This window comes from Misgurnus anguillicaudatus, chromosome 5 (assembly GCF_027580225.2).
Source record: "Misgurnus anguillicaudatus chromosome 5, ASM2758022v2, whole genome shotgun sequence".
Lineage (NCBI taxonomy): Eukaryota > Metazoa > Chordata > Actinopteri > Cypriniformes > Cobitidae > Misgurnus > Misgurnus anguillicaudatus.
Genome location: NC_073341.2, coordinates 27,463,036 through 27,489,223, shown reverse-complemented (window position 1 = coordinate 27,489,223; position 26,188 = coordinate 27,463,036). Strand labels below are relative to the sequence as shown.

The 26,188-nt window shown below is 39.6% G+C and overlaps 1 protein-coding gene across 6 annotated transcripts in view; it reads right to left on the bottom strand.

The window, feature by feature from the left end:
* iqsec2a (IQ motif and Sec7 domain ArfGEF 2a) overlaps positions 1–22,533 on the bottom strand; it is a 123,666-nt gene extending 101,133 nt beyond the window's left edge. For 3 of the 6 annotated variants that reach the window (XM_055167920.2, XM_055167922.2, XM_055167921.2), the window contains exons 1-2: positions 19,903–22,531; positions 11,795–11,824 (exon numbers count right to left, since the gene is read on the bottom strand). In XM_055167920.2, the coding sequence (XP_055023895.2) occupies positions 11,795–11,824; positions 19,903–20,396 (524 nt within the window). In that variant the 5' untranslated portion in view covers positions 20,397–22,531. Of the gene's footprint in view, positions 1–11,794; positions 11,825–19,902 lie in introns of all 6 variants that reach the window. The other 3 variants (XM_055167919.2, XM_055167914.2, XM_055167915.2) reach the window with 2 other exon arrangements.
* Positions 22,534–26,188: the final 3,655 nt, after the last annotated feature.

Below are 26,188 nucleotides of genomic sequence, written 5' to 3'. Positions count from 1 at the left end.
GTTCTCCTTGCAATCTTCTTATTTCAGCCGCGCACACATTTGTCCGTTTCTGACAAGTGGTAGGATGCAGATGGCATACTAGTGCAAAGAAGAATATTTTTGATGTTTTTATTTCATTCAATTAAGACCAGCTTTCAAGTTCTTGCTGCATTTAGACTGTAGACTCAGACGCACTTGTTTCACATCCAGTTGATTTGACAGGCAGGCATTCACCCAATAAAGTCTTTTTGTAACGAGCGAGGGTCTGCTGGTTACCTAGAGGAGGGGCTACTGCACTCAGAGGCGGGGCAACAGAATTGATGGGCGATGTCATCGTCCTCATCCTCTCTACAAATTGACCAAAGGGGAGTGGAAAGAAGAAAATAAGAGACAGCGATTCAGATAAAGTGGGAGAATGAGTAAGAACAGCAAAGGGGAGGATGAGGAATGACTGAATGCATGATTGGCGTCCAATCTAATAAATTTTACGTTTTCTCTCCGATTTTGATATCATACTCCAATTTAGGAATGATCCCTATTTGCAGGATGTCAAATCTCACTATCAGATTTTACTCAACGTTGTGACTCTTAAACTTTAACAGCAGGGGGCAGAATTGTAGCACAAGCAGATTTAATCCACCATACTGCAGCTGTGGCAGGGAATTCAATGTGAAGCAATTATCATTTTATAATATAATAAAATTATAACTTACATTTAACTTGTATCCTAACTGAGAAAAGTACATGAAGGTACATTATTGATCAAGTGCATCCAATCTGTGATATCTGTTATTATTCTTGTTCATCTCTGACTATTTTTTTTTTATAATTTTATTTTTCTGTTTATATGGTAAAGCAATGTTCACATACATGTGATGGGAATAATGAGAAAAATGCAAGGTTCAATGATAGATGAGAAGAGAGAAAAGATGCGTATGATTAGCATTGAGAGGAATACCTATCGATGTATGTGTTTGTGGGCAGTCTATCTGCAGGCGTTGCTGTCTCCGCTGTGATTCATGCCTAATGAAGGGGTGGCACTGCATTTGAATGGGTGTGTGGATGCAAGTGTATATATAAGCGTGTGTGGAGGACAGCATGTCATGAATCCGAGTTAATTTTGCTCTTGGTGTGCGGATACAATTTGCACTCAGAGAGCTGAGTGGCAGAGTAAGGAGACTGCATCTGGTGAGGTGTCATGTTCAAAATGCAACACCTCCAGGCTGAGATGTGTGGGGACATTAATATTTATTTAAAGGAGAAGCGTGTCATTTATTTGCCAATAGCAAACAAAATGCCAGTTTGTACTGGACATAACAACACTGGATGAAATATTGGCTATAGTTTGGGGGTAAACAGACTAGTTAGTGCAAGAACACAATTGCGGATAAGGGACTATCCTCTTTAAAAAGTTTTAAAGAGAAAAGAAGGTGTGTGACAAAACACTACTTGCTTTATTTCAATAACAGACTGATCTCGCAGAAAGTCGTGCTATAGTCACAAAACATTTGACCAATTCATTTGTGTCCATGGCATGAAATTCAGCCTTCTTTGTGCCTTGAGCACAAATGTATTTTTTCGTGTCTTTCGTGTTTCTGTAAATAGTTCTTCGTGTCCACGACTTTCTTTTTCGTTTCATTTTATGTATTGTTTTCTCATTGATTTTTCCCATTTTCTTACGATTTCGATTGGGGTTGGGGTTAAAATCACTTTCTGTTACATTTTAAGACAGCTAAACCCCAATTTCAGGCAAGAATAGTTTTAAAAGCGCATAAAACATGTAGAAAACAATACATAAAAGTACATCCTAACCCAAACCTCAAATCGAACCCCAAGGACAATGTTTTAAAAATAGGAAAAAACAACGAGAAAACAAAATATAAAATGGCACGACAGACACGAAAAACTATTAAAATTGACAATAAAAAGACATTTGTGCTAAAGGCACGAAAAGATGAACTTCGTGCCACGGACACGCATAAACCGATCAAATCTTTCGTGACTATAACACGACTTTCCATGAGATTAAGTTGCTCAATAACTATCCAGTTAATAGACATGTTTGCTTTACTATTGGCTGACTATTTACTCTACATACCAAAAACAATGAGTGCACTTGAACATTGTTTTAAGCATCCCGTTTTGTTAAAAAAAAAAATTTAATTGGTTATAAAGAGTAAATGAAGAGTTTGGTTCCAAAACGCAATAAACGGCATTTTAAAAAAAATGAGTTATCGCCAAAATCAGTATTGTATCAGGTCAGTATTTAAAAGCAAATTCTAAATTTTACGCAAAATCCAATATCCGCTGTGATATTCTGTTATCTTTTCTCCGTTTTTTCCCAAAACGCAATAAACGTTACTCCCCCTTTTCTGCAAAATGCAGTAAATCCGCTCAACAAATCCCAGCGCACCATTCCACGCAATGTAAACAAACAATGGCGGTGTGCTACTCACAGAATCCTAGTTTTCCTCATCTACTTTGTCTTTCATGATCAACAAACAAACAAAAACAAAATAATACTTTGATGGAATTGATAAATCCGTGGTGTTTTTTTGTGACGGGAAAGAAAGGTAAGCCATCAAAATCTAAATGCGCGAGGCACTACGGAGACGGAAAAAATGCCGGTTGCTTGTTCTCCAGACAGCATGACGTTTCTGTCATGCTAACACATTGATCCCAGGGGATCTTATGAAAAACTTTCCATTATTTTACTTGAAGTCAACGTAAATCAAACAGGACCAAAACATTTTACAGCTGGTCGCTGTGAAAAAAGTTCAGCGATGACGTCTCAAGTATAACAGCAGCAATGACAGTATTATTAATATGACAAAGTAAGTGTTTTGATTAATGCCATTAATGTAAAAAAAAAAAAAACTTGTCATGGATTTATTGCATTTTGTGGAAAAAATAATTAGTTTTTATAATACATCTTTGAAAATCAAATTATGGATTTGAACTTTTAATGTTATTATAACCTAAAGATGCTATGTGAAAGTTTGTATCAGAAAATAGTGGTTTTAATATTGTCACTTTCTTGGTATAGAAAACACGTTTTTACCAAAATTTGTCAAAATTGAGTTATTGCGTTTTGGAACCAAACTCTTCAAATAGACTTAAAACTCAGGTTACTGAATTGCAGGTTCAATAGCCCAAAAAGGTGAAATAAATCAGCTGATCTCCAGCAAGTCATAATTTCTTTGCCTCTGGAGACAGAGTCAATTCAAGAGAGGCAAAATTATTAGCCAGTGTACAGAGGGGGCGGAGCTGTAGTATTATTTAGGCTTTAAGAGCAATGGTAAGAACAATGTAAACCCCAGTCTTCTTAAAATGAAAGGTGAGCGTTCAGACGTGGGTGATGCAGGGTGGAGGGCGGACACTGAGGTGGTGGAAGATCGGGTGGTGAGTGGGTTTGTCGAGAGGGGAAATGTGGGAGGGTGGGCTCAGGCCCTTACCTTGCCTGCTCCGGGTGCCGGGCAGGGGGGAGGGCGCACGGCGGCTTGGGCAGAAGGAGCCGCGCGGGGCAGCAGTACTGGTGGTGGGTGGAGTGGCTGTTTGCGGTCAGACTGGTGTGGACAGAGGTAGAAGCTGGAGTAGCAGTAGAGGTGGAAGAATTGGTACGAGTAGAAGTACTACAGGTGGAATAGGGTGGTGACCTGACAGAAAGAAAGAGAGGGAGAGAGGAAGATAGAGATAGTCACAGAAAGAAGGAGAGAAAGAGAGAGAAAAAATAAAGTCAAGAAAGAAACAAAAGATAACAGACAACAAAGACAGCCACATGCAAACATTACAAACACTTTAGCAGCAGCAGTACAAGCATGGTTAGGCAGCGTTATGCAGAGTTATGAAGCGTTAGGCAGAATTTTATTGAGCTGTTAGGTGCAGTCAGGCAGAATAGTTAATGAAGATTTATGAAGGACATAAAAAAGGTGTCATTTTATGCAGTTTATGCAAATAACCTGTGTTTAGCGTAACATGAGTCGCGTACAGATCGGGCGATTGGTCTCCAGTACACAACAACTTGACACTTGAAAGCTACACTACAAGAGAATAAAGCAATCTATTGCAGACCTCTAATGATCATTTTTCTTATAACTTATCATTAAATAGCCTTCAATTCACACTGTTAAGTGAATAACGCTTGTAAAACTACAATATAGGGGTTTGCACAAATTCAATTTCCCTGTAAAAATCAATTTATAGAAAACGAGATTCAATTAAAAATCTAATTAAAGGATTCAGGGGATTTTCTGAGGAGCAGATCTTAGACAGTGGCGAAATGAATCTTGCCAAACAACTTTATAACATCTCTCAAACAATATCACATTAAGACACTATGTAATTTTCATGTACTGTAAAAGGGCACGGCTACAGATGTTGAAAACAAGGCATCTGTCAGACCAAGAGCGAAGCAAATTTGTTGAATAAATCCAAGTGCTGAATAGTGTCAGTACGTACAGTATGGAAATCAATATCCGTCAGCCATTTTTCCACTATGCAGTTCTATCATGCCAAAAATGACAAATGGAGTAAATTTATCTGCCTGAATGAATCATCCTTTTTATATCTTGTCTACAAGGAAAGGTATGCCACCAACCCAAAGCTTTAATACAGTGTATGAAAATGAAAGGCCACGTTTTCCTTGATCCTTTCCTTAATATTTCCTTGTCACCTTGGAAGTAAGACAAGGTTAAACAAAACACGATGTTAAACCAAATTTCACCAGGTTTTCTTTCTTTAAAAATGCTTATATTGTTCTTATTTAGTTTTATAATTCTTTATAAAGCGTAATACATTTTTGACCAACCAAAGTTAACAGATGCGTTAAAGGGGCACTGCACTTTTTTTGAAAATATACTCATTTTTCAGCTTCCCTAGAGTTAAACATTTGATTTTTACCGTTTTGGAATCCATTCAGTTGACCTCCGGGTCTGGCGGTACCATTTTTAGCATAGCTTAGCATAATCCATTGAATCTGATTAGACCATTAGCATCACGCTAAACAATAACCAAAGAATTTAGATACTTTTCCTACTCTTCTGTAGTTAGATTGTGTACTAAGACCGACGGAAAATTAAAAGTTGCGATTTTCTAGACAGATATGGCTATGAACTATACTCTCATTCTGGCATAAAAAAATCAAGGACTTTGCTGCTGTAACATGGCTGCAGCAGGCGTAGTGATATTACGCATTGCTCAAAAATAGCCCCTGTTATTGAAAGTAACCAATGGGACTATTTTCGGGCAGTGCAAAATATCACTACGCCTGCTGCAGCCATGTTACGGCAGCAAAGTCACTGATTATTACACCAGTTTGAGAGTATAGTTCCTAGCCATATCTGTCTAGAAAAATCACAACTTTTAATTTTCCGACGGTCTTAGAACACGATGTCACTACAGAACAGTCATGTTTTAAATAGGAAAAATATCGAACTCTTTGGTTATTTTTTAGCACGATGCTAATGGTCTAATCAGATTCAATGGAGTATGCTAAGCTATGCTTAAAGCGGTACTGCCAGACCTGGAGATCGACTGAATGGATTCCAAAACAATAAAAATCAAAATGTTTAACTCTAGGGAAGCTGGAAAACGAGCATATTTTCAAAAAAAGTGGAATGTCCCTTTTAATTCTACTTTTTCTTTTATCAATTTTTAACTCTCCCTGGAAAATAAAAAATAAAAAGTATTTCTGGTAAAACAATGTTTTGTATCAATTTGAAAATTCCCAAGTTAAGTTTGTCTACATTCTAGACAGCAGGGAGTCTGTGTCAGTCTAACATTAAACATAAAAAAATCAAATACAACAAACATCACTCAAAGCTCAAGCAGGCACAATACAGTGAAAGAGAGACAGAAAATAAAACAAAAAGAGGGAAAGGAGGAAATGGCCGGCAATGAATAAAGAAATTTAGAGAGAGAATGTAGGAAAGATACAGATAGATAGATAATGTTGGATGTAGATGTGTGTAGGTAGATGGTATGAACTCTCAGTGTGGACTGGGGTGAGAATGTCAGAGATGAATCTGTGGGAGTGAACAGGGATCTTTGAGACCTTTACGCTATAGTATGATGAACAAATGTCGTAAATGTGTCAAACTTAAAGCTGAACTGTTATTTCTGTTTCGACAAACAAAACTGCACAAATAAAATAACTAAACAGTCTAAAGTCTGTCACTGGTTAAACGAACTCCAATGTTACTGCGTTATTGCATTTAAAAACAGTGTAATGTACAAATGGCTTACTTAAATTCTCTGCATATTAGGCTAGAAAGGAGAAATGATTTAAGCATGAATAAAAAGCACCCACTTCAGCTTTAAAATGATTTTAAGGGTCAGAAGAATTCGCTGCCAGTATTAATCTCCCTATACTAACAACCTACCATTTAACTTGTGTCATTAATCTACAATTATGCATTTGGTAGACACTTATCAAAAGTGCAAGGTATACATTTTTATCAGTATGCGTGTTTGCTGGGTTTGAACGCATGACCTTTTGGGCTATTAATGCAATGCTCTACCACAGAGTTATATACAGTAGGAGCAAACAGAGAGATTTCATTTTTCCTTTATGAAAATTCCATTTTATTTTCTCTATTCATCATTGTGCTCATGTTTGATAGGACGAACACTTCTGTGTAACGGTTTACTTTGTGTCGCATGTGTTAACAGCTCAGATGCTGTGTTTGGTAAGAGTTTCCAGCTGGGATGGCTGTAGGAAATGCACATCCATGTTGAATCCTCTGGGGAGGAACAGTAACGGTACATGACCTCGAACAAAACACCCTCTCAACAAATTTTATATACACACACATTTTTTTGCTGTCCGGGGACAAACACATGGTCTGTCCTCTTGTGAAAATCTCGTCTGTGCGGTCACCTCAAAAGCAGCTGATATGCACCAAAACACTGAGAGAGAAAGAGAGAGAGCGGCTTATCTCATCTCCCCAAAGTCGTACCCTTAGTGAAAAAGCACATCAGGAGCTAAACTTTGTATTAGCATCTTTTGCTGCTCTACGAGTCTCTCTGGACCCATCTGGATGGGCTGATGTAAGCCGAGGGAAACATGGTGTGGATCATAAAGACAGCGCCGGATTTAGCCTGCCGTTCACTGCTGATTTCAACAGGCTGTGTGGCTGTTAATCATGAAAATATATAAAACACTGTAACTATGCTGAGCTTAAGGCCATTTTGCTGGTTAGTGCTGGTAGACCAGTATGGCCATCCAAGCAAAATAGCATATGCATGATCTTTCTGGCGATGCTGGTTGACCAACCAGCACATGCCACAATGGGGGCAGCACACACCCACATGCGAAATAAAGAATATTTATATTCAAGACAAAACTCAAGCGTTTCATTGCTCAGTGAAATCAGGTGGTTGTGATGTCACTGATGAGAGCTGTTTTGTGCTAAGGTCTTTGTGTGCGATATGATGTGGGAGTGTGAATCTGTGCGTGTGTGTAGATGGCTCATTTTCTTTGTAATTCCCTGCATATTTTATTAGCCTGTCAGCTGCACTGTCCCCTTATTTTGCACATCACACTCGCTCGATCTTTCTCCTTTCTTTCAATTATCTCGCGTTTCTTTTCTCTGCATATCTTTCCTTCATCCTTCTCTCTCTGGCTCTCGCCCACACAGTTTTTTACACAAACACATTTGTGATAACTCGCCTCGTTCCCCCAGCAACCCTTCTACAGAAGCCCACGAGGACCAGAGCAAAGGAGAACATGAGGGCACTTCTGTGACTTTGTGTGACCTGCTTGATCGATCTAAACACAGCCAAATTTGTCCTAGGGCTGCATAATGATTAATCACGTTTTTGCTTGCATCATTTAGGTGTGTGTATATATAAATACACACACATGCATATAAATATTTAAGTATAAATACTTAATAAATATAAAAAAATCTTTAAATTATACATGCATGTTTGTGTATTTATATATATACACACACACAATTATTGTACACAATACACACACATATATGCTATAAAGAAAAACTTTTATTCTGCAAATGATTAGTCACGATTTATCATTATGCAGCCCCCGCAGTAAATGTGTCTAAACTTGACTTATAATAAAATAATATAAAACAGTCCTTTCAGAAAAATGCTGTTTTTTTGTGATTGTTGCATGCAAGAATCCTTGATCTTGTGGGACTTTAAAAAAAAAGTGATGGAATATGCGGGACTTTTATGCAATTTTATGCGATGAAACTGCGTGAACTTGCAAAAAAACGTGCGCGAACGTGCAAAAAAACTGCGCGAACTTGCAAAAAAACTGCGCGAACTTGCAAAAAAACTGCGCGAACTTGCAAAAAAACTGCGCGAACTTGCAAAAAGCTGCGGGAACTTGCAAAAAGCTGCGGGAACTTGCAAAAAGCTGCGGGAACTTGCAAAAAGCTGCGGGAACTTGCAAAAAGCTGCGGGAACTTGCAAAAAGCTGCGGGAACTTGCAAAAAGCTGCGGGAACTTGCAAAAAACTGTTTGCGGCTTTTGAAATTGTGGGAACTTTAAAAAAACAAAAAAATGTGACTTGCAAAGACTGCGCGGACCTGCAAAGACCGCGCGGACCTGCACAGACCGAGCGGACCAGCAAACACCGCGCGGACCTGCAAAGACCGCGCGGACCTGCAAAGACTGCGCGGACTTGCAAAGACTGCGCGGACTTGCAAAGACTGCGCGGACTTGCAAAGACTGCGCGGACTTGCAAAGACTGCGCGGACTTGCAAAGACTGCGCGGACTTGCAAAGACTGCGCGGACTTGCAAAGACTGCGCGGACTTGCAAAGACTGCGCGGACTTGCAAAGACTGCGCGGACTTGCAAAGACTGCGCGGACTTGCAAAGACTGCGCGGACTTGCAAAGACTGCGCGGACTTGCAAAGACTGCGCGGACTTGCAAAGACTGCGCGGACTTGCAAAGACTGCGCGGACTTGCAAAGACTGCGCGGACTTGCACAAATTGTTTGTGGCTTTTGAAATTGCGGGAATTTGGAAAAAAAAACTAAATATTCGATTGTATAATCGCTTTTTTCTGGAGGACTGATAAAATAAAATTTGGCCACCATTTACTAGCCCTCGTGACATCACGCATAAAGTTGTTTTTGTATTCACACATCTTGAAATCTTGTATGCAAAATAGGATTCTGCTTTTATCAGCGTTTCCTCCATCTTGGGGTTTTCTGAAAAGGTTACACCATGACACTATATAGATCTTCTACGGGGTTACACATTTTCAAGAGATACGAATTCGCAACCTTGAAAGGCACTGAAATGCGAAATCTCTTCACATGAGCTTGGGTTTCCCCAATTCCAGCATTCACATGTGTATGAACAGAAGATAATGGGACGAAACGTAGCGTGCCCACAAGGTTTAGTCGAGAAATACAGCATCATCACCCATTTCTGCCGACTTCCCCAAGTTATTTGGTATCTGGATGGGGATCAGTTAAGGTGTAATGGACCTGATAGCGTAAAGCCATGAAGGTACATATTCAAATTAATGACAGCATGAAAATCCATTCAGCTGGAGGCTGTAAATGTGTGTTAACACCATGAACAGTGTTCAGCTCCACATAATTATCCTGTTTCGGTGTGTTTAACATGGTGTGTTTATTTGATCCGATTCGAACGTCTTCGCTGTTCAGTCAATTATTACGTTTACCGAATGCTTATTAGGTTCGATAAAAGACTATTCGTGTGGAAAGTGAAGTGTAATTGATGTCGTTGTGCACGTTTACAAATCCAGTAACCAGAAAAGTAAAAACAGAAAAACTTGATTATAACAAACGTCAAGTTAAAGGTCTGCTTGGCGCTTTTCTGCTGAGAGTGTTCGATTATAAACATTGCACACACAACAAATTTCAAGAGCTGAATGCGCAAAATGCGTTAACAAGTTAACTGCAAAAATCCTGAGGCTGTTTATTTGTTGCCTGAGGATGTAGAGGTTTGTATCGTACCAAAGCCAAGATGTTGGTATTGATCCAATCCTATTATAATGCAGGCTATAGTAGTGTATAGGGTCATGTCATCCTAGCATACTGAAATACACACACTTTAGTATTACAGTACAGTTTACAGAGAAGGTGCAAAAGTATTACATCATATGTCCTGATACTACGGTATGTACTGCAAGAACAAATGACTAAACTCTAACACACATATGTACACACACACACACACACACACACTTCTAGGTCTATTGGTTGAACACAACCTCATCTGAGTGATGCATTGCTGCTGACTGCAGACTGCAGGGGCTGTTGGGGTGGGAAAGAGGCTCACAGTAAACCTTTACCATGAGTTATTTCCATGCTTAGCCCAGCAGGGACCATCACACACACACACACACACACACACACACACACACACACACACACTTAAGCTACAGCTCAGGGAATCAGGTTGAGTAGGGCTATGAATGTGATTTCAATAATTATTGCAACCTTGTGTTGTGGCCACAAATAAAAACTATGTATGATTCATAGTGCAATGCACTAGCATTTACGATGTCACATTTATGAGAAGGCACTACAGCAATTTAAACAATATAGGAACAATTAAATTCGCATTTGAAACGGCAGAATGGCTCGTGAGACGAGGACAAAAGCATCCAGCGAGTAATTATAGTGAAACGTGACATAGCGAAGGTCTTGTCCTCAAGCTTCGCATGTCTGTGTCCTTCCACTGTGTGCGGCAGTGGCAATGATACAAGCCCTATGCACATACTAACACCAGTGTCAAAAATGAAACAGATCTCGGGGCAAAAAACGTCAACAGAAGTGCCAAAAATCACCCTGTATGTCTGTTTCTATTCAAAGCCTATTTAATTACTGGAATTGTTAAAAAAATTTATTCATATGAAGTATCTGACATACAGTATGTGTTTATATATACGTTTTTAAATGACTCCTATAAGGAAAAAATGCCCCCCGAGTTCAGGAAGCAAATAAATACATTTCTGGCATTGATGTACACATATATTGTCTAAATACACAATACTACATCAAGTCATGTCATATCATATCATGTGTGCTTTAACGCATGCACCGAATAGGTTACATATTACACAAGCAACTTTATTTCGGCTATCCAGTTCATCTACAGGTGTTGCCATGACAACCAATAATTTATCCTTCAGATCCCCAGCTCGTGCCCATGGTGAGGAATCGTCATAACAACGCTCCAAAACTACAGACCACTCGCACAACACCCCAACAAAAACGCTTTAAAACACAATGTGCTGTTCTCCAAAACTGAAATATCCAAATTTACGATAGCATTATGTATATTCTTGTCACAAATGCCATTTGACCTTTTTCACTGCACCCACAATCACTCCTACATACACAGTAACACACAGATGTGGTATTACTCATGCCATTTTTGACTAACTACTAACGCCCATTTCCACATTCGCTATATGGGTAATGCAAACAACACGCCTGTCAATACTGATTAACATACTAACACTGGCCATATTGGTCACTACGGCAACGGCTAACAGGAGTCTTGCAGCCAAGTGACGCTAATTCTTGATTTCCAAGTAACGGAGGTCTTTATTTTCCGGTTAGTCCTGATATTCGCGCACTCTGCAGTGAGTTTACAGTGCTATTCCTCTGATACACCTGCTCCAGATGTAAAAGCACCAATATAGGGAAGCAATAGATCATTATGGAAAATGTTATGTCCCACATGCATTCAACCTGCCCTATATAGAACAGGACTCGGTCACTTCTACTACTCGAATAAGAGAGTGCTCTGTGGAGGGGAAGAGAGAGAATGGAGAGATTGAATGTAAGTGTAAAAACAGACCTGTCTTTGTTGGAGGAGTGTCCATCTGGTCTATGGATCCAGTGGGGGAAAGCAGAAGACAGACAAACAAACATAGAGACAAACAAAGTGGAAGTGTCAATAATGTTAAACACATAGCACTGTTTCAAAAATACAGTAAGACCCATTGTTTTTTTTGTTTTTTTTTTTAATTAATTTTAAAGGGGACATATCATGAAAATCTGACTTTTTCCAGGTTAAAGTGCTATAATTAGGTCTGCAGTCCTACTATCAACCTAGAAAATGTGAAAAAGAACAACCCAGTAACTTAGTTTTGGTAAACCATTCTCTGCAAGCATGTAAAAAAATAGGTCATTGAAATTTGGTTCCCCTTGTGATGTCAAAAGGGAATAAAACCGCCCCTTAATCTGCACTATCCAATCACTGCACTGCCATTTAGTACAGAGATCAGCTCATTTGCATTTTAAAGGACACACCCAAAAACGACACATTTTGGTGTGGCAATTTTAACATGCAATAATAAATTATCTATGGGTTATTTTGAGCTACAACTTCACATACGTACTCTGGGAACACCGAAGATTTATTTGACATCTTAAAAAAAATATTGTAAAATTTCCCCTTTAATCTACACTCTCAGAAATAAAGGTACAAAAGTTGTCACTAGGACGGTAAAGGTCATAATATGTACCATTTTGGTTCAGATATATACCTCTGAGCAGTGTTGGGTGTAACTAGTTACAAAGTAATTAGTTACTGTAATTTGTTTACTTTTGCCTGGAAAAAGTAAAGTAAGGGATTACTCTTATTTTTCCAGTAATTACAGTTGCTTCTGATGTAATTGAACTAAATACTATGTATGAACCTATGATGCGCGAGTCAATGTACAAACAACCCGCACCCGACCGACGGGTTGCAGACGTTTTCAACCCGTCTGCAACCCGAACCGCAAATATATAATATAAATTGAATTAATTAAACCGAAAAGTAACTCGCATTACTTTTTAAAAAAGTAACTCAAATATGAATGTGTACATTTATAAAGTAACGCGTTACTTTACTCGTTACTTCAGAAAAGTAATATTATTACGTAATGCGCCCCAACACTGTGTATATATATATATATATATATATATATATATATATATATATATATATATATATTCGGGTGCACCCGCACTTTAACAAACATTTAAAGTCCAACGTTAAAATGCATGTTGAACATTTATGTACCCTTCTCACTTTTAATCCTTTGGTGACAACTACTTTACTAAGAATTTATAAGCAGTAATTAGTTGTATAATGAGGCAAAAGTAGTTAATAGTGAAAATTGGACCTTAAAAAGTGTGACCAGAATAATTTATGTACTTTTATATGATTTATTTGAGGCGTTTCAAGCCTATATTTGTATAATTTACTAAATAGGATTTAGAAAGTAAGTAGTATTAAGAAATTAAATTTTTTTGTGTTTTGTATATTGTACAGTAATCTAATTACACAATTGAAAATGTAATTAGCAACTAGTAATTAATAACTTTTTTGGATTAACTTACCTAACACTGCCTCTGAGGTACCGAGGTACTGTGCACCTTTTAGGTACAAAGTGTACAACTTTTTTATGTTTTTGTACCTGTGGACTTCTGAGGGGAGCTAATTCAAAATATGTGTTTGGGGTGTCATGTGTGTATTCAAAATATGTGTTTGTTGCGTCATGTGAACCATGTGCATCACGTGTTTTGTCAAAATAAGTGCCTGCTGCACACGCGTTAAAGGGACACTTAATCCATTTGCATAAAGCTTTGTATAGTTAGAACCCCAGTCATGTTTTTGAATGGTCATGCATCATTTTCTCAGTTGCCGATGAGACAGGAGAAATACAGAATTCAGTGTTGCACTTCCTTCTTTCGATGATGTAAAAATCATAATTTTGCATCATTGAAAGAAGGAAGTCCAATATCCTTGTTGAGGGAGTGAGACTACAAACACCCCTTTTCTCGGTCAAATAGGCACCAAATTCTAAATGTATTTACATTTACATTTTGACTACAAAGATTAATGTTTCTACAAGTGAAATGCTCCTTTAAACAGTTTATGATAAAAGAGACGCTCACGTTCACAAAATACAAGACACTCCCTTAACAGTAAACTCTGATTACGGATGAGATTATCCGAGTATCTGGCAAACGCGATCGTCTCTTATCATAAACTGTGTCTGCAGTAGGCACTTATTTAGACAAGACATGTGATGCACTTAGGTTTACTCGATGCGCCGAACACATATTTTGAAATTAGGAACCACACACGATGGGCAACCTACATGTTTGCATCGTGTGCCCTTGAAAAAAGAAGTCACCGGCCGCCACTGCTGTGGACTGTCAATGTTTCATAGTACAGCAAAACTGAAAGTCTTTTGAAAGTATTGCTCCTCTGTTTTATCGTTATAGTGATATGGACTCGGCTATTCTCTTATAGTTATTGTTTCGGGTGTAAACAGGCTTTAAATCTCTAAACAAATAAAGATTAAATGAAAGAAACTACATGGGATTTACTAAACATGTTTCCTATTCACTGTGCACTTCAGTAAAAGAAGCCTGTTTGTGGTCCTATTTTATCACTTGTAAGAGATTTGTGGAAGTTAATAACCCTGTGGAAAACAATTGTCCACAACACCTTTCCTGTTGATATTAACTGAGAAAATAGGGGAAATTTAAGTATTGTTTACAGCTAAATGAAAATTCTCGCATAGTTTACTCACTCTCATCGCTTTCCATGTGTGTATGACTTCCTTTCCTCAGATGAACCACACAAACAAATAATTTTAAATAAAAATGTCATCATGTTATCTTATATGGTACTCAAAATGGTAAAGCACAAACATTCATCATACATAATACGTTTTCTCTCACAAACACATAGTTTTACTTCAGAAGACATATACTAACCTACTGGAGATGTCTGAATTGCTTTTATGATGATGTGTGTGCTTTTTAGAGCCTCTCTATTTTGAGTACTATGCATATAAGATAACATGATGACATTTTAATATAAAGTTATTTGTTTGTGTTCAACTGAAGTAACAAAGTCATAAGCATCTGGAATATCATGAGGGTGAGTAAATTAGAGGATATTCATTTTTGGGTGATTAAAGATTAAAACCAAGCAAAAATAAAATAAAAAAGATTAAAAGCAAAACAACAACTACGCTCAGTCCTGACTGACATGTGAGCTCCTTCACAGACATTCATTTACATCATAATTGTATAAACTTTTCCCGTCAGCCCTCCAACACCCAGTGTATTACTCACAGACTTACATCTACAACAGTAATTGCCACCTTCAATGGACAAATGTAATTAACACCGGCCATGCTAATTATTCTGAGAAACAATCCCACCTCAACAGCTCACCCACAGCAGTAGTTACACATGTTCATTAACTGAGAGAGTTACACCAGAGAGAAAGTGTTGTGTATTCAGCAGTTGCAGTTGTGAGTTGGATTCTCAGATGTCAGAAAATACACGTGCAGATCTTAAAAAGTCAAAGAGCTTTAACTGTACATTCACACCACCGTCAGAGAGGGCGCCAAAGTGGCCGGAAGTCATTCACTTTCAATGAGAGCCGTCAGCGAGCATCGGCGTGGCAGGTCTTGGACAGTGTATTTGTTGAGGAAAGATGAAATCAGGTTAACTTTATGGCAACAAGCTATGGCACAGTTCAACAGCAACCGGAAGGTGGAAACCAATAGAAGTCCTCCGCTTGAGAGAATTTCAGAGAATGCATTCAATCATCAGAGCATCCAATAATCTTTTTCTATAGCGTTGTTGGCAGAGCAGCCAGAGCGTTTTATTTAACACGTTTTTTGACGCTCTCGCAAGCGGTGGTGCAAACTTACAGTGATAGCCACAAGAGGTGGTGGTACTGGAAATGACCTTTGTTGGTAAAAAAAAAAAAAAGGCCATCCTCAAGAAACTGGCGAATGTCGGGTAGATGTGCCATCTGCTCAGAACAGAGGGAGGGCTTGGGATGTTGAGGATTGAGGGACTGGGAAATTATTTAGGCAAACATGTCGTAATAATGTCATGTGACTTTCCTTTGTTTAGGTGAAATTGCTAAGCTAATGCTAGCAGTGCTACAGGCACTAAAACACACATCCACAGCCACCACAATGCTGCTTGTATGACTAGGGCTTTAATAGTTCTCACCAAGGCAATGTTTCAAAAAAAAAGAATCACTAGGTGTGAAAATATTACAGTAAACAAAGAACCTCAGGATGAAACATTTTAATGATAACATTACCTGGCCCTTTCAAACAAATACTTAAGATATATGTAGATATTTACTTAAATACGTAAAAATTGACCATTTACCTCTTTTTACTTCAACCTCACCGCATTACCATTCTTACGCCAGATATTTTGTAAATTTTTGTCTTAATATTTTTTGGGGAAAATGAGAATCGATTGAAGATGTGTGACCCAGTCTGTTAAATCCTGTCTTAAAGGAAAACACAGTTTTCAATATTTTACTATGTTCTTACCTCAACTTAGTTTGCACTTTGTTTGCAGCACTTCGACCTCGGTGCGCAGTAACAATTACTCCCCGTCTCGCTCAAATTTCCGTCAATATTATTGCGCCCGAGGTCGAAGTGCCGCAATCTAAGTGCTCTTCCGCCATACAATATAATTCAAATGTTTTATCTACTTAAAAAAATCACCACGTTTTGTTTTGTGCCACCATACTTAGGGGGCGTGCACACCAAAGTTTTACGTTCGCGGCCGGCGCATGTTTTTAATTGTTTCCAATGGAAGCTCTGCGTTTTTCAAATAAGCCAGCAGCTTTCGTTTTTTTCCGCGCTGAAAACCGGGGCTGAGCGAGTAAAAAACGCTAGCTGCTGGCTTATTTGAAAAATATTCAACTTTGGGTGAAGCACCGTTCGTCAATGTCAGTTCTCACGTGGCTGTCCAATCACAGTGGAGGAGAGGAGGGGCATTACCACAGCAACCAACCGGCTCACAGCTAAAGTTTTTCAGCTACCAAGGCGCTCATCTGAAGAAAGCTGACACTCACCTAAAAAAATGGCTGACATTCGACGTTGTCCAGGTGTTTTTAGCCTCGTTTAACCTCTTATGGAACGTCTGAAATTCCACAAGGGGGCGTACTTGTTCCTCAGACATTGCACAATAAACGTGACATCCGAATATATTCATTATAAATCGTGAATGAAAAGTGAGATTCGAATGAATGTCCGTTAGTGAACTAATTAAGTATTTATATCGTAATTCGGTCAGACACATCAAGATTGTGAGATGAACAAATCGTTTTGGATTAAAAGGCTTGGATATTCCATTTCCTTGGACTTTGGGGATGTATGAACAATTTGTTTTGGACAATTTCAACGAAGCGGATAAAGGGAAGATTTTGAAGGTAAGTAAATATCCTAAATCGGCACAGTTTTATGACTGCTATAAATCATATGATGCTTTGTGTGTGCACTTAATGGAATCCCGAAAGTCTAAGCTTTCAAACGATGTGCCGCATGACCGTATATTTTGAAGATTTAATGCTTCAAAGTTACAATGACGTTTATGCAGCCTCACGTGCAAGGGAGGGGTGTGCCGTGTACGGAACAGTGATTACTATATAGGTTAAAAGTTCTGGTGTGCACAAACCCTTACTCGTGTAACTACTTATGTCTTAAAATAGGGAAAACATGGAAGTGTTTGGTGGCTTCTAAATTCATCCCTGTTTGGATCCTAAGTAATGAATGGAGCTAGGCTAAATGCAACACATTCACAACATGGTGTACAAAGATTAAGTGCATGCATTGAAAAAAAAGATAGGTATGTATTAATTCGTCTAAGTTAAGGTAAAAACATAGTAAAATATTGAAAAACGGTGGTGTTTTCCTTTAAGATTCATAATCTAATTATGGGCATAAGACCATCAAAGTTTAATTTGTAATCATTGATTTCAGATTGATTTTAATTTTTGACCTGACCTTACTCAGACAATATTAAAGATATCAAGGTAATATTTTCACAGAATGTTCTTGATATTATTAAACAGTAAATCACAAAACAATCACTAGCTAGGTTTTCACAGACAGGGTCACATACATCAATGCACTGGATTTTTTTGTCCCCCAGCTATGACAGTAAAACATTTTGGGCGGCTTAGCGGGTAGCACCGTTTCCTCACAGCACTGGTTCGAGCAACCAGCTAGGTCAGTTACCTTTTCTATGTGCAGTTTGCATGTTAGTTTAGGTTTACTCTGGTACTACAATTTCCTCCCAAAGGTCAAAAACATGGAGGTTAGGTAAACTGGAGAAGCCAATTTGCTCAATGTGTATATGGATGAACCAGTTCTAGCCATGAATACAGCTATGTACGCTGGAATGGCGTTAAGAATAAATAAGCAAACAAAGAAAAACTAATACTTTTGGCTACTATGCATTACAAACACATCAAATTATACTGTACAGTAATCATAGTTAGATTGATCCAAGGGCCATCCATAATTTTACCCATGCTTACAAAGTTAAAATATACTATGCAATACTGGAAACGGGCATAAGCAGACTTCCCCTGCAAAAAAATTAAGTCTCAGAGAAAGCACTTAATTTATCTGCATTAAGATTTGTCTCCATTAGAAAACAGTTATATAAAAGGAGTACATACTAAAGGAAGCAGAAGATAAAGGGTGCAGTGTATTCTGCTCTATGAGCCTTTACTCTCCTACACAGGTTGATCCACAATATGACTCCGTGCTGAATTTTAATCACAACCTCTCCTACACAGCGGCCTGATCACGCATACACAATGAAGGTCCAAACCGCACCAGCCACTTGCCTTAAACACTACAGGATATCCTGCACTGCAGTCCTGCCTTGATGCAATACAAATCCAACTCATTTTAATCTACACACACACACACAGTAATGCATGCATCTGTACGCACCGTGTGCCCAAACGAGGCTGGACCGAATACACACTACAGACGGGAACAATCTGAGGTGCAATAGAGAGGTCGATTCCTCAGCAATGCAGAGAGAAAGACAAACAACCAAACTATCAGCAGCGCACGGTGTGGTCCGTTACACTTCTGTACGATTTCGTTCTTTTCGGATTCATATGGAGCCTCTTGACGCAGCACACGCTGAGAAAGATATTGACAGGCTCTAAGCTATTGACATGAACTTCACAGCGGACTTCTACCCAACAGTTTACGCTGCATTACATCATCCCAGTGTGGACCTGATAAAGGACCACTAGCACAAAGTGTGGCATCTGGGGCCAGATCTTAATCTGAATATTTTAATTATTTATTTGTTGAGTCCACCCACAAGATTTAAGCTGTAAGATTGTAATGAGCTTCATAGGAAATAGCAAAGATCTGGATCAGTAATATCAATGTCTTTATACATTTGTGACAGATTTAGCATGCTAAAGCAGACCCAGGAGCCAGAATCTGTCCGGATAAGGGCCGACACAGGTGAGAGTCTGTCGTCTTATGTAACGTTCAGGCTCGATGGCACAGCCAGCTGCTTCTCCGATGGCCTGGAAACAGTCCTATTGTGACAGACTGTTGCACTCAATTTCAGTTTTGTAAGACAGACATAGTGAAAAAAGAAGAGACACCTTCTGTGCGCTGCTTCTGTTCTAGTATCCTACTTTTAAGACTAGTACAAATCTCCATGTAGTTCTAGTAAATATTACAATATACAAATATTACCCTGGCTGTGAAAACCCAGCTTAGTCAGTTTTTGTGATTTACTGTTCTGTACATGAAATCATCCTACATAATGTCAAGAACATTCTGTTAAAATATAACCTTGTTATCTTTAATATTGACCGAGTAAGGTTGAAATCAATGTAAAATGAATGATTGAAATCAAACTTTGATGCTCTTATTCTCATAATTACATTATAAGACTTTAGTTTGGATATTACAGACGGGGTCACATATCCATTGCATAACTCGTTCTCTATCACGTACAAACATACTGTACATTTTAAACTGTTAGGCAGGCATTTTTCTATTGACATACACACACAGCTAGCATGGGAGCCATAAAAACCCCACTATATCCTCAACTATGCAGTAAAAGAGCCCCCAAGCCTGTACTTACTGTTTCTGCAGTGAGCTTCCCAAACTGCTAGGGGCACCATCTCTCTCCCTTTCCCTGTCTCGGTCCCTCTCTCGCTCCGTGGCATTGGGTCCAGACAGGCTTTGGCCGAGCCTTGTGTGTGTATTGGCACTGACTCTACGGTCCCGTGGCGGGACCGGTGGAGGAGGTGGTGGAGGCGCTGGAGCCGGGATGGGGATCGGGATGGGCCCGCTGTTGTGAGTCTGATTGGCGTAGATGTGGGTGGATGCGTGTGCATGGGATGTGGGAGTCTGGGTGGGGTGAATGGGAGGCGGAGGCGGGGGAGGGAACGGCTGGCGGTCCAGCCGCAGGTCCTTGTTCTCCTGGCTGAGTCGGTCCAGTTGAACTTCCAGCTCCTCGATGCGGCGCCGCTGTGTTTCCAAAAGCTTCTGTTGGCTCTCAATGATGTTGTTGAGCTCCAGCAGGTACTCCACCGCCCGGTTAGGGCTCTCCGGGGTGCCCTGCCCAGCATCCATGCTGAAAGATCCTCGTGACAGTCACTGTCTGCTGGGCTGAGAGGTGAACTCTTCTGGGATCACCCTGCAGGTGCGAGCCCTCCCCCCCACGTGACACGGGTGGGGGGGAGAGACAAAAATGTGCTGGTGTTAGAGTAGGGTAAGCAGAGCAGAACCGGTGTCACTTTCAACCAGAGATGCTCTCAAAGTCAAAAACAGCTTTGGAAGTCACAGTACTGGATTTAGGTAATGGCAGAATTCCATAATGGGAAGATTTGTCGGCTTGTGTTTTACGATGAGTGTGAGCATGTGTGTGCGTACGTTTGTCAGTGTGCGGATGTAAAATGTGAATTCCTAATCTTTTGTCAAGTGTGCCATCTTTCCTCTGCCACCATGGAGTCACTGAACGAAGATCAAAGCCGGTTTGCAGAAACGAATAACATTTTCCTTCTGAAAGTTCAAAATTTAATCAGTCAGTCTGCCAGCGACAACATCAATGAGCAAAACAAAAGTGACATCTATGCTTCAATTTTCCTCCCACAGAGTAATAAAAATGAACGAAAACCAAAATCGGCAGTCACAGAACAGCCAACGCTCACAGTATCATTTTGCCTGTAGTCCATAGAACGGCAAAGACAAGCAGAAAAAGCCAAGTCAGCAAATATCCACGAGTCTAGGAGAGCTGATTTCCTTTCCATCCATCTTGGCGATGTGTGGCTTCTTGTTTTCTGTATTTTTGAACATCAAATGTGAAGCTCTTCTCTAGCTGTGGTCTATTCATGACTCACAAGTGTTGGGGAGACATTTTCTTCAGAAGTCATCCCATCCAGAGGCGATGGAGATGTAAAGGCAGGGAGTGGGACCCAAGTTGTTCTAATAAATCCCCTGCAATACTAAATTGGCTTCTGGGAGGTGTGCGCATGTCTTCCAGAACAACCCAGTTCATCTCTTCTTTTCACCCTCATTACAATAGCTTGTTCTCTATTCAAGCCATTAATGTAGCTTCCTTTCATAGACGTATTTCAAGACCATGCCATTGCTAGGAATAAGATTTCCCTCGACCGATGCATTTTAAGTTTGTGAAGTGCGTTCAGGCCAATATTCGGTTATTTCACAGCCCATATCATGCCTTGTCTCCGTTTTCTTCTTTTTCGAAACGATGTTTCATTAGTGTTACACAACAACTCATTTTAGCATTATGAACCCAAATATCCGCCCTATATATAGCGTTTCATGCACACGTATGTGTTTTACTCACGAGAGGAGTCCTTGAAAACAATCGCGTCTTCAACGCGTACAGCTGCTGCGATGAGACGCGATATATCCACAGTGCGTCGCGACACTCACATCAAGCCGTTTAAATCAATTGTCAGTGATTTTCAAAGCACTTACATTCGGCCGTCCTCTTTAATAGTATAAAACAAAGAGAAGTACAATCCCTGCTGCAGGATGTATCCAATGCCTTTCGAGTTTTTTGCCGCTTTGTGCGATCAGCGCTTTAAAACAGCTGAGACGCGCAATACGGCGCAGCGTCCACGCGCTTCTGTCCACGCAGTGTCACCGTTAAATAACACCCATGCTGATGGCGCACAGATGTCGCAATCATTCCCAGACAAAATCGCAATTAACGGATTAAATGCTCCGTTAATAACTAATACCAAACGTGCTATGTCCGCGAGCACCAAATGGTGACTAAGGACATTCTCTCATGAATGAAAAGCTCACATGTTGAGCAGGCGCGCATCAGTGGGGTCCATTCCCTCGTGACGCTCCCCGGACACCCCTGCACCTGACGCCACTTTAAGCCATCAGCTTTCACTGCAGTGTTCCCATGTCTCTTTAGTTTCGCAGAGTGTCGGCGATGCCCCGCTCCTCTCTCGCCGCGGTGAAGGGTGACGCAGGGGTTAAATTCATTTCAGTGAGTCAGAGAGGATAAATGTGTTTTTCTTTTCAATCGAGGCTCTGACGTTGGCTCGAGCGCGTAGCGCTAGAGGAACATGCCGGTGAAACTGCATCGCCGTGGTCGGCCATTTTGGAACGAGATCGAATGCAAGTCGACGAAAGAGCGGCTCCGCGCGCTGAGCCGAAATGAATGCAGTTTCTCGCTTGTGCGCTCTCTCTCTCTCTCGCATGCGCGAGCGTGCGCACACACTAATTTTAAGACTCAAACCAAAACTGCGTGGTGCGTATACTCTGCAGAAGGCGAAAGAGATTTACACACAATCTATTTTACATTTCGGGTGCAACAGGTGCATTTTAAAACATGTACAGTGTCATTTTAAGAATTTGATTATCAGTTTTATTAGTTGTTTTACTGTCCACTGCAGGGAATCAGCTTGTGGACTTGCCGTTGTTAACGCAATTTTCGGATGCTCCTCATGCTGAATCACTCTCGTGTTGCACCACGGTTCTCTCACTCCTTTAAGCACCCACGTCCATTTTTTTCTCTCTTCCACCCACTCCTGCTCTCTCTCTCTCTCTCTCTCTCTCTCTCTCTCTCTCTCTCTCTCTCTCTCTCTCTCTCTCTCTCTCTCTCTCTCTTCATGCCTTAGTCATAACTGTGTGTAAGAAAAAAGTGCTAAGCACATGCAGAAAAGAAGCACGAGTAGTACCGCCAGTACTGTTTATATCCTTGTAATGCATATTCAGGACAGCATGCCGCTTGAATGACAGTTTCGCGTTAAACGCACCAATACGGTGACGCGTTGACTCATATCAGCACAATGGCTGTGTTTCAAAACATGCTGAGCTTTCAAACGCTCTTGGGCATAATGCTATTTAATTAGGCATCTCATTAGGTTTTAAGACGCAGCCAGTGTGTTGACTGCTGCGACTGTTTCTGGGTCCAAAATTAATCTCCCACCCGTTATGCGTCAATAGTTCATCAGCCCTCTCCAGCTGCCAGCGTGTTCTTGTGTCCGAGTCCTCGTTCTCCATGCGATTATTGTCCGCTATCATACTGTATACTACTGAGCATACTGGTCTCTACTGTTTATGTAAGAGGTGCATGCGGAGGAGAAAAGAGTTGCAGAGGGGAAAAACTAAGTGAGAGACAGAAAGCCATATCATTTTTACATCTCCCACACAGCAGCCTTAATTATTCAACTGCATAATTCTCTGTGCATTTTATTATCCATCATTATTGTAAAGCTCCCTGTCTATCTATCTATCTATCTATCTATCTATCTATCTATCTATCTATCTATCTATCTATCTATCTATCTATCTATCTATCTATCTATCTATCTATCTATCTATCTATCTTAGATGTCAAATGCTGACACTAGTCGGAAAAGAAATGCTGGAGAATAAAGATGTGAGCTTCAAAACTACTGTCATGTTTGAACCATCTCCCTCAATCTCTCCCCACAGGGGAGAGTGTTTTCTCATTCAAAGCTTTTCATTTCCTCTTTAAATGCTTTAGATATATTTTATTTTCTTTAACTTCGCTCATAACAACAACCATGTTATATAAGGAGCTTCATCAACATGTCACATTGGTTTCACAGTTGATGTGTTTGATATTTGCTCTGTAGATCTGTAGTGGCTTAACGTGGTCCGCTTGTTCTGTCCCCTTTTCTGAATGATGTTGGTGAGCAGGAGGGCAACAGTTGGTTTGTAAAATGAATCAGGTCACACACCATTTATTATTTTGACACCTTGTATGCATGAGGTCTGTGGAAAATGCCTGTCATAACAATATAACAAATGATATTTTCTAACTGAATAAATTAAAAACAAAAGGGTAAGCACCGAGTGGGAAATTAATTGCTTTTAGGTTGTTCATCCAAAAATTAAAATTCTGTCTTAAAGGTGCAGTGTGTAAATTTAAGCAGCATCTAGTGGTGAGGTTGCAGTAGCCAACAACGGAAAAACATGTAATCGTTGGAGACACCTTAGTAAAAAAGTTTGTCCGTTAAGGGCTTCTGTAGAAACATGGCGTCACAAAATGGCGACTTCCACGTAAGGGGACCCTCTGTGTATGTAGATAAAACGTCTCATTCTAAGGTAATAAAAACATAACGGTTCATTATAAAAAGGTCTTTATACACCCCTAATAATATAGTTTTGTATTTTATTTTGCATTTCTGTCAAGAGATCCTCCTAAAAATTACACACTGCACCTTTAATTTATTCTTGGCCTGTATGAATTTTCTTTTTTCTGATGAACACAAAAGAATAAATTAGCTGATGGAAACTTACATAGTAGGAAAAGCAAATCCTGGAATTCAAGGGAACCATCAACCATGCTAACCATGTTTTATTAAAATATCTTCATCACAATTATTCCATAGTATTTGTTTATTTATTTATTTGAGATCTCAGATATCAACCTTGTCCCTGATGTTTCTTATTAAATGCTTTAGGAAAACTGCAAATAGACCCAAACAGATTTGTGTGTCAGCAAGATTGTAAAGCTATGCAACATACATTCTGAATATAACATACTGTACAGATAAGATCATTTGGTATTAGAAGAACTGGATGAAAATAAGAAATGTCTGACGTCTGACAGGACTTGGGTGTCATGGCAAATCTGAGCCCATATAATGATATTACTAACATTTTACAGGTGAAATGTTAAATAACAGAGGTTTTGTTTCAAATAAATCTATAAAAAGAGACTTAAAGGTGCAATGTGGGACTTTGAGAACCATCTAGCGGTGGGACTGTGAAATGCAATCAATGACTCAGTCCACAACTCTCCCCTTCCTTTCGAAACGCACAGTGAAGCTAAACAGTAGCCACCACAGGACAAATACGTCATCGTCTGAACCCGAATGTATACCAGGACCGTCCGCATACACATGCCATCCGCATGATGACATTTTCATCAATAGGACTCAGGTGGCTTCACGGTTGTCCGCGCACACCGTCGGCGTGCTGCCCAAAACTTGAGAAAGCAATAGACAGCGTTTGCACACACAGAAAATGTGATGTATAGTTTGTCTGTTTAGGGCTAGTGTAGAAACATAATGGTGCAAAATTGCTACTTTCATGTAAGGAGACCCGCGGTGTATATAGATAGAAACGACTCATTCTATGGTAATAAAAACAATACAGTTTATTTTGTAGGGTCTTTATACAACGCTGATAATATAGATTTATTATATTGCTTTCTCTCAGAAGATCTTTTAAAAGGTCCCACATTGCACCTTTAAAGGATTTTTCAATTTTCTTAAAAAAATCCAGATAATTTACTCACCACCATGTCATCCAAAATGTTGATGTCTTTCGAAGAAATTAAGTTTTTTGAGAAAAACATTCCAGAATATTTCTCATTTTAATGGACTTTAATGGACCCCAACACTTAACAGTTTTAATGCAGTTTAAAATTGCAGTTTCAATGGACCCTAAACAATCTCAAACGAGGCATAAGGGTCTTATCTAGTGAAACGATTGACATTTTTGACCAAAAAATATGCACTTTTAAACCACAACTTCTCGTCTATCTCTAGTCATATGAGGCACCAGAGCGACCCCACGCAAAACGTCATGACGTCAAGAGGTCACGGATGACGTATGCGAAACTACGCCCCAGTGTTAACAAGTGTGGAGAAAGAGGACCGTTCCGACGTTGTTGTATGTCGAATGATAATAATTAATGTCTTTGTGTCAGTTTATTGTTTAAAATGGTCCGCAAATGTGCGTTTCATATATGTAACACGTGACCTTTCCACGGCTTTACGCAATTACGTGAGGTCGCTCTGGTGCGTCACAGGACCGGAGATAGATGAGAAGTTGTGCTTTAAAAGTGCATATTTTTTATTTTTCTGGTCATAAATGAGATATGACCCTTGTGCCTCGTGTGG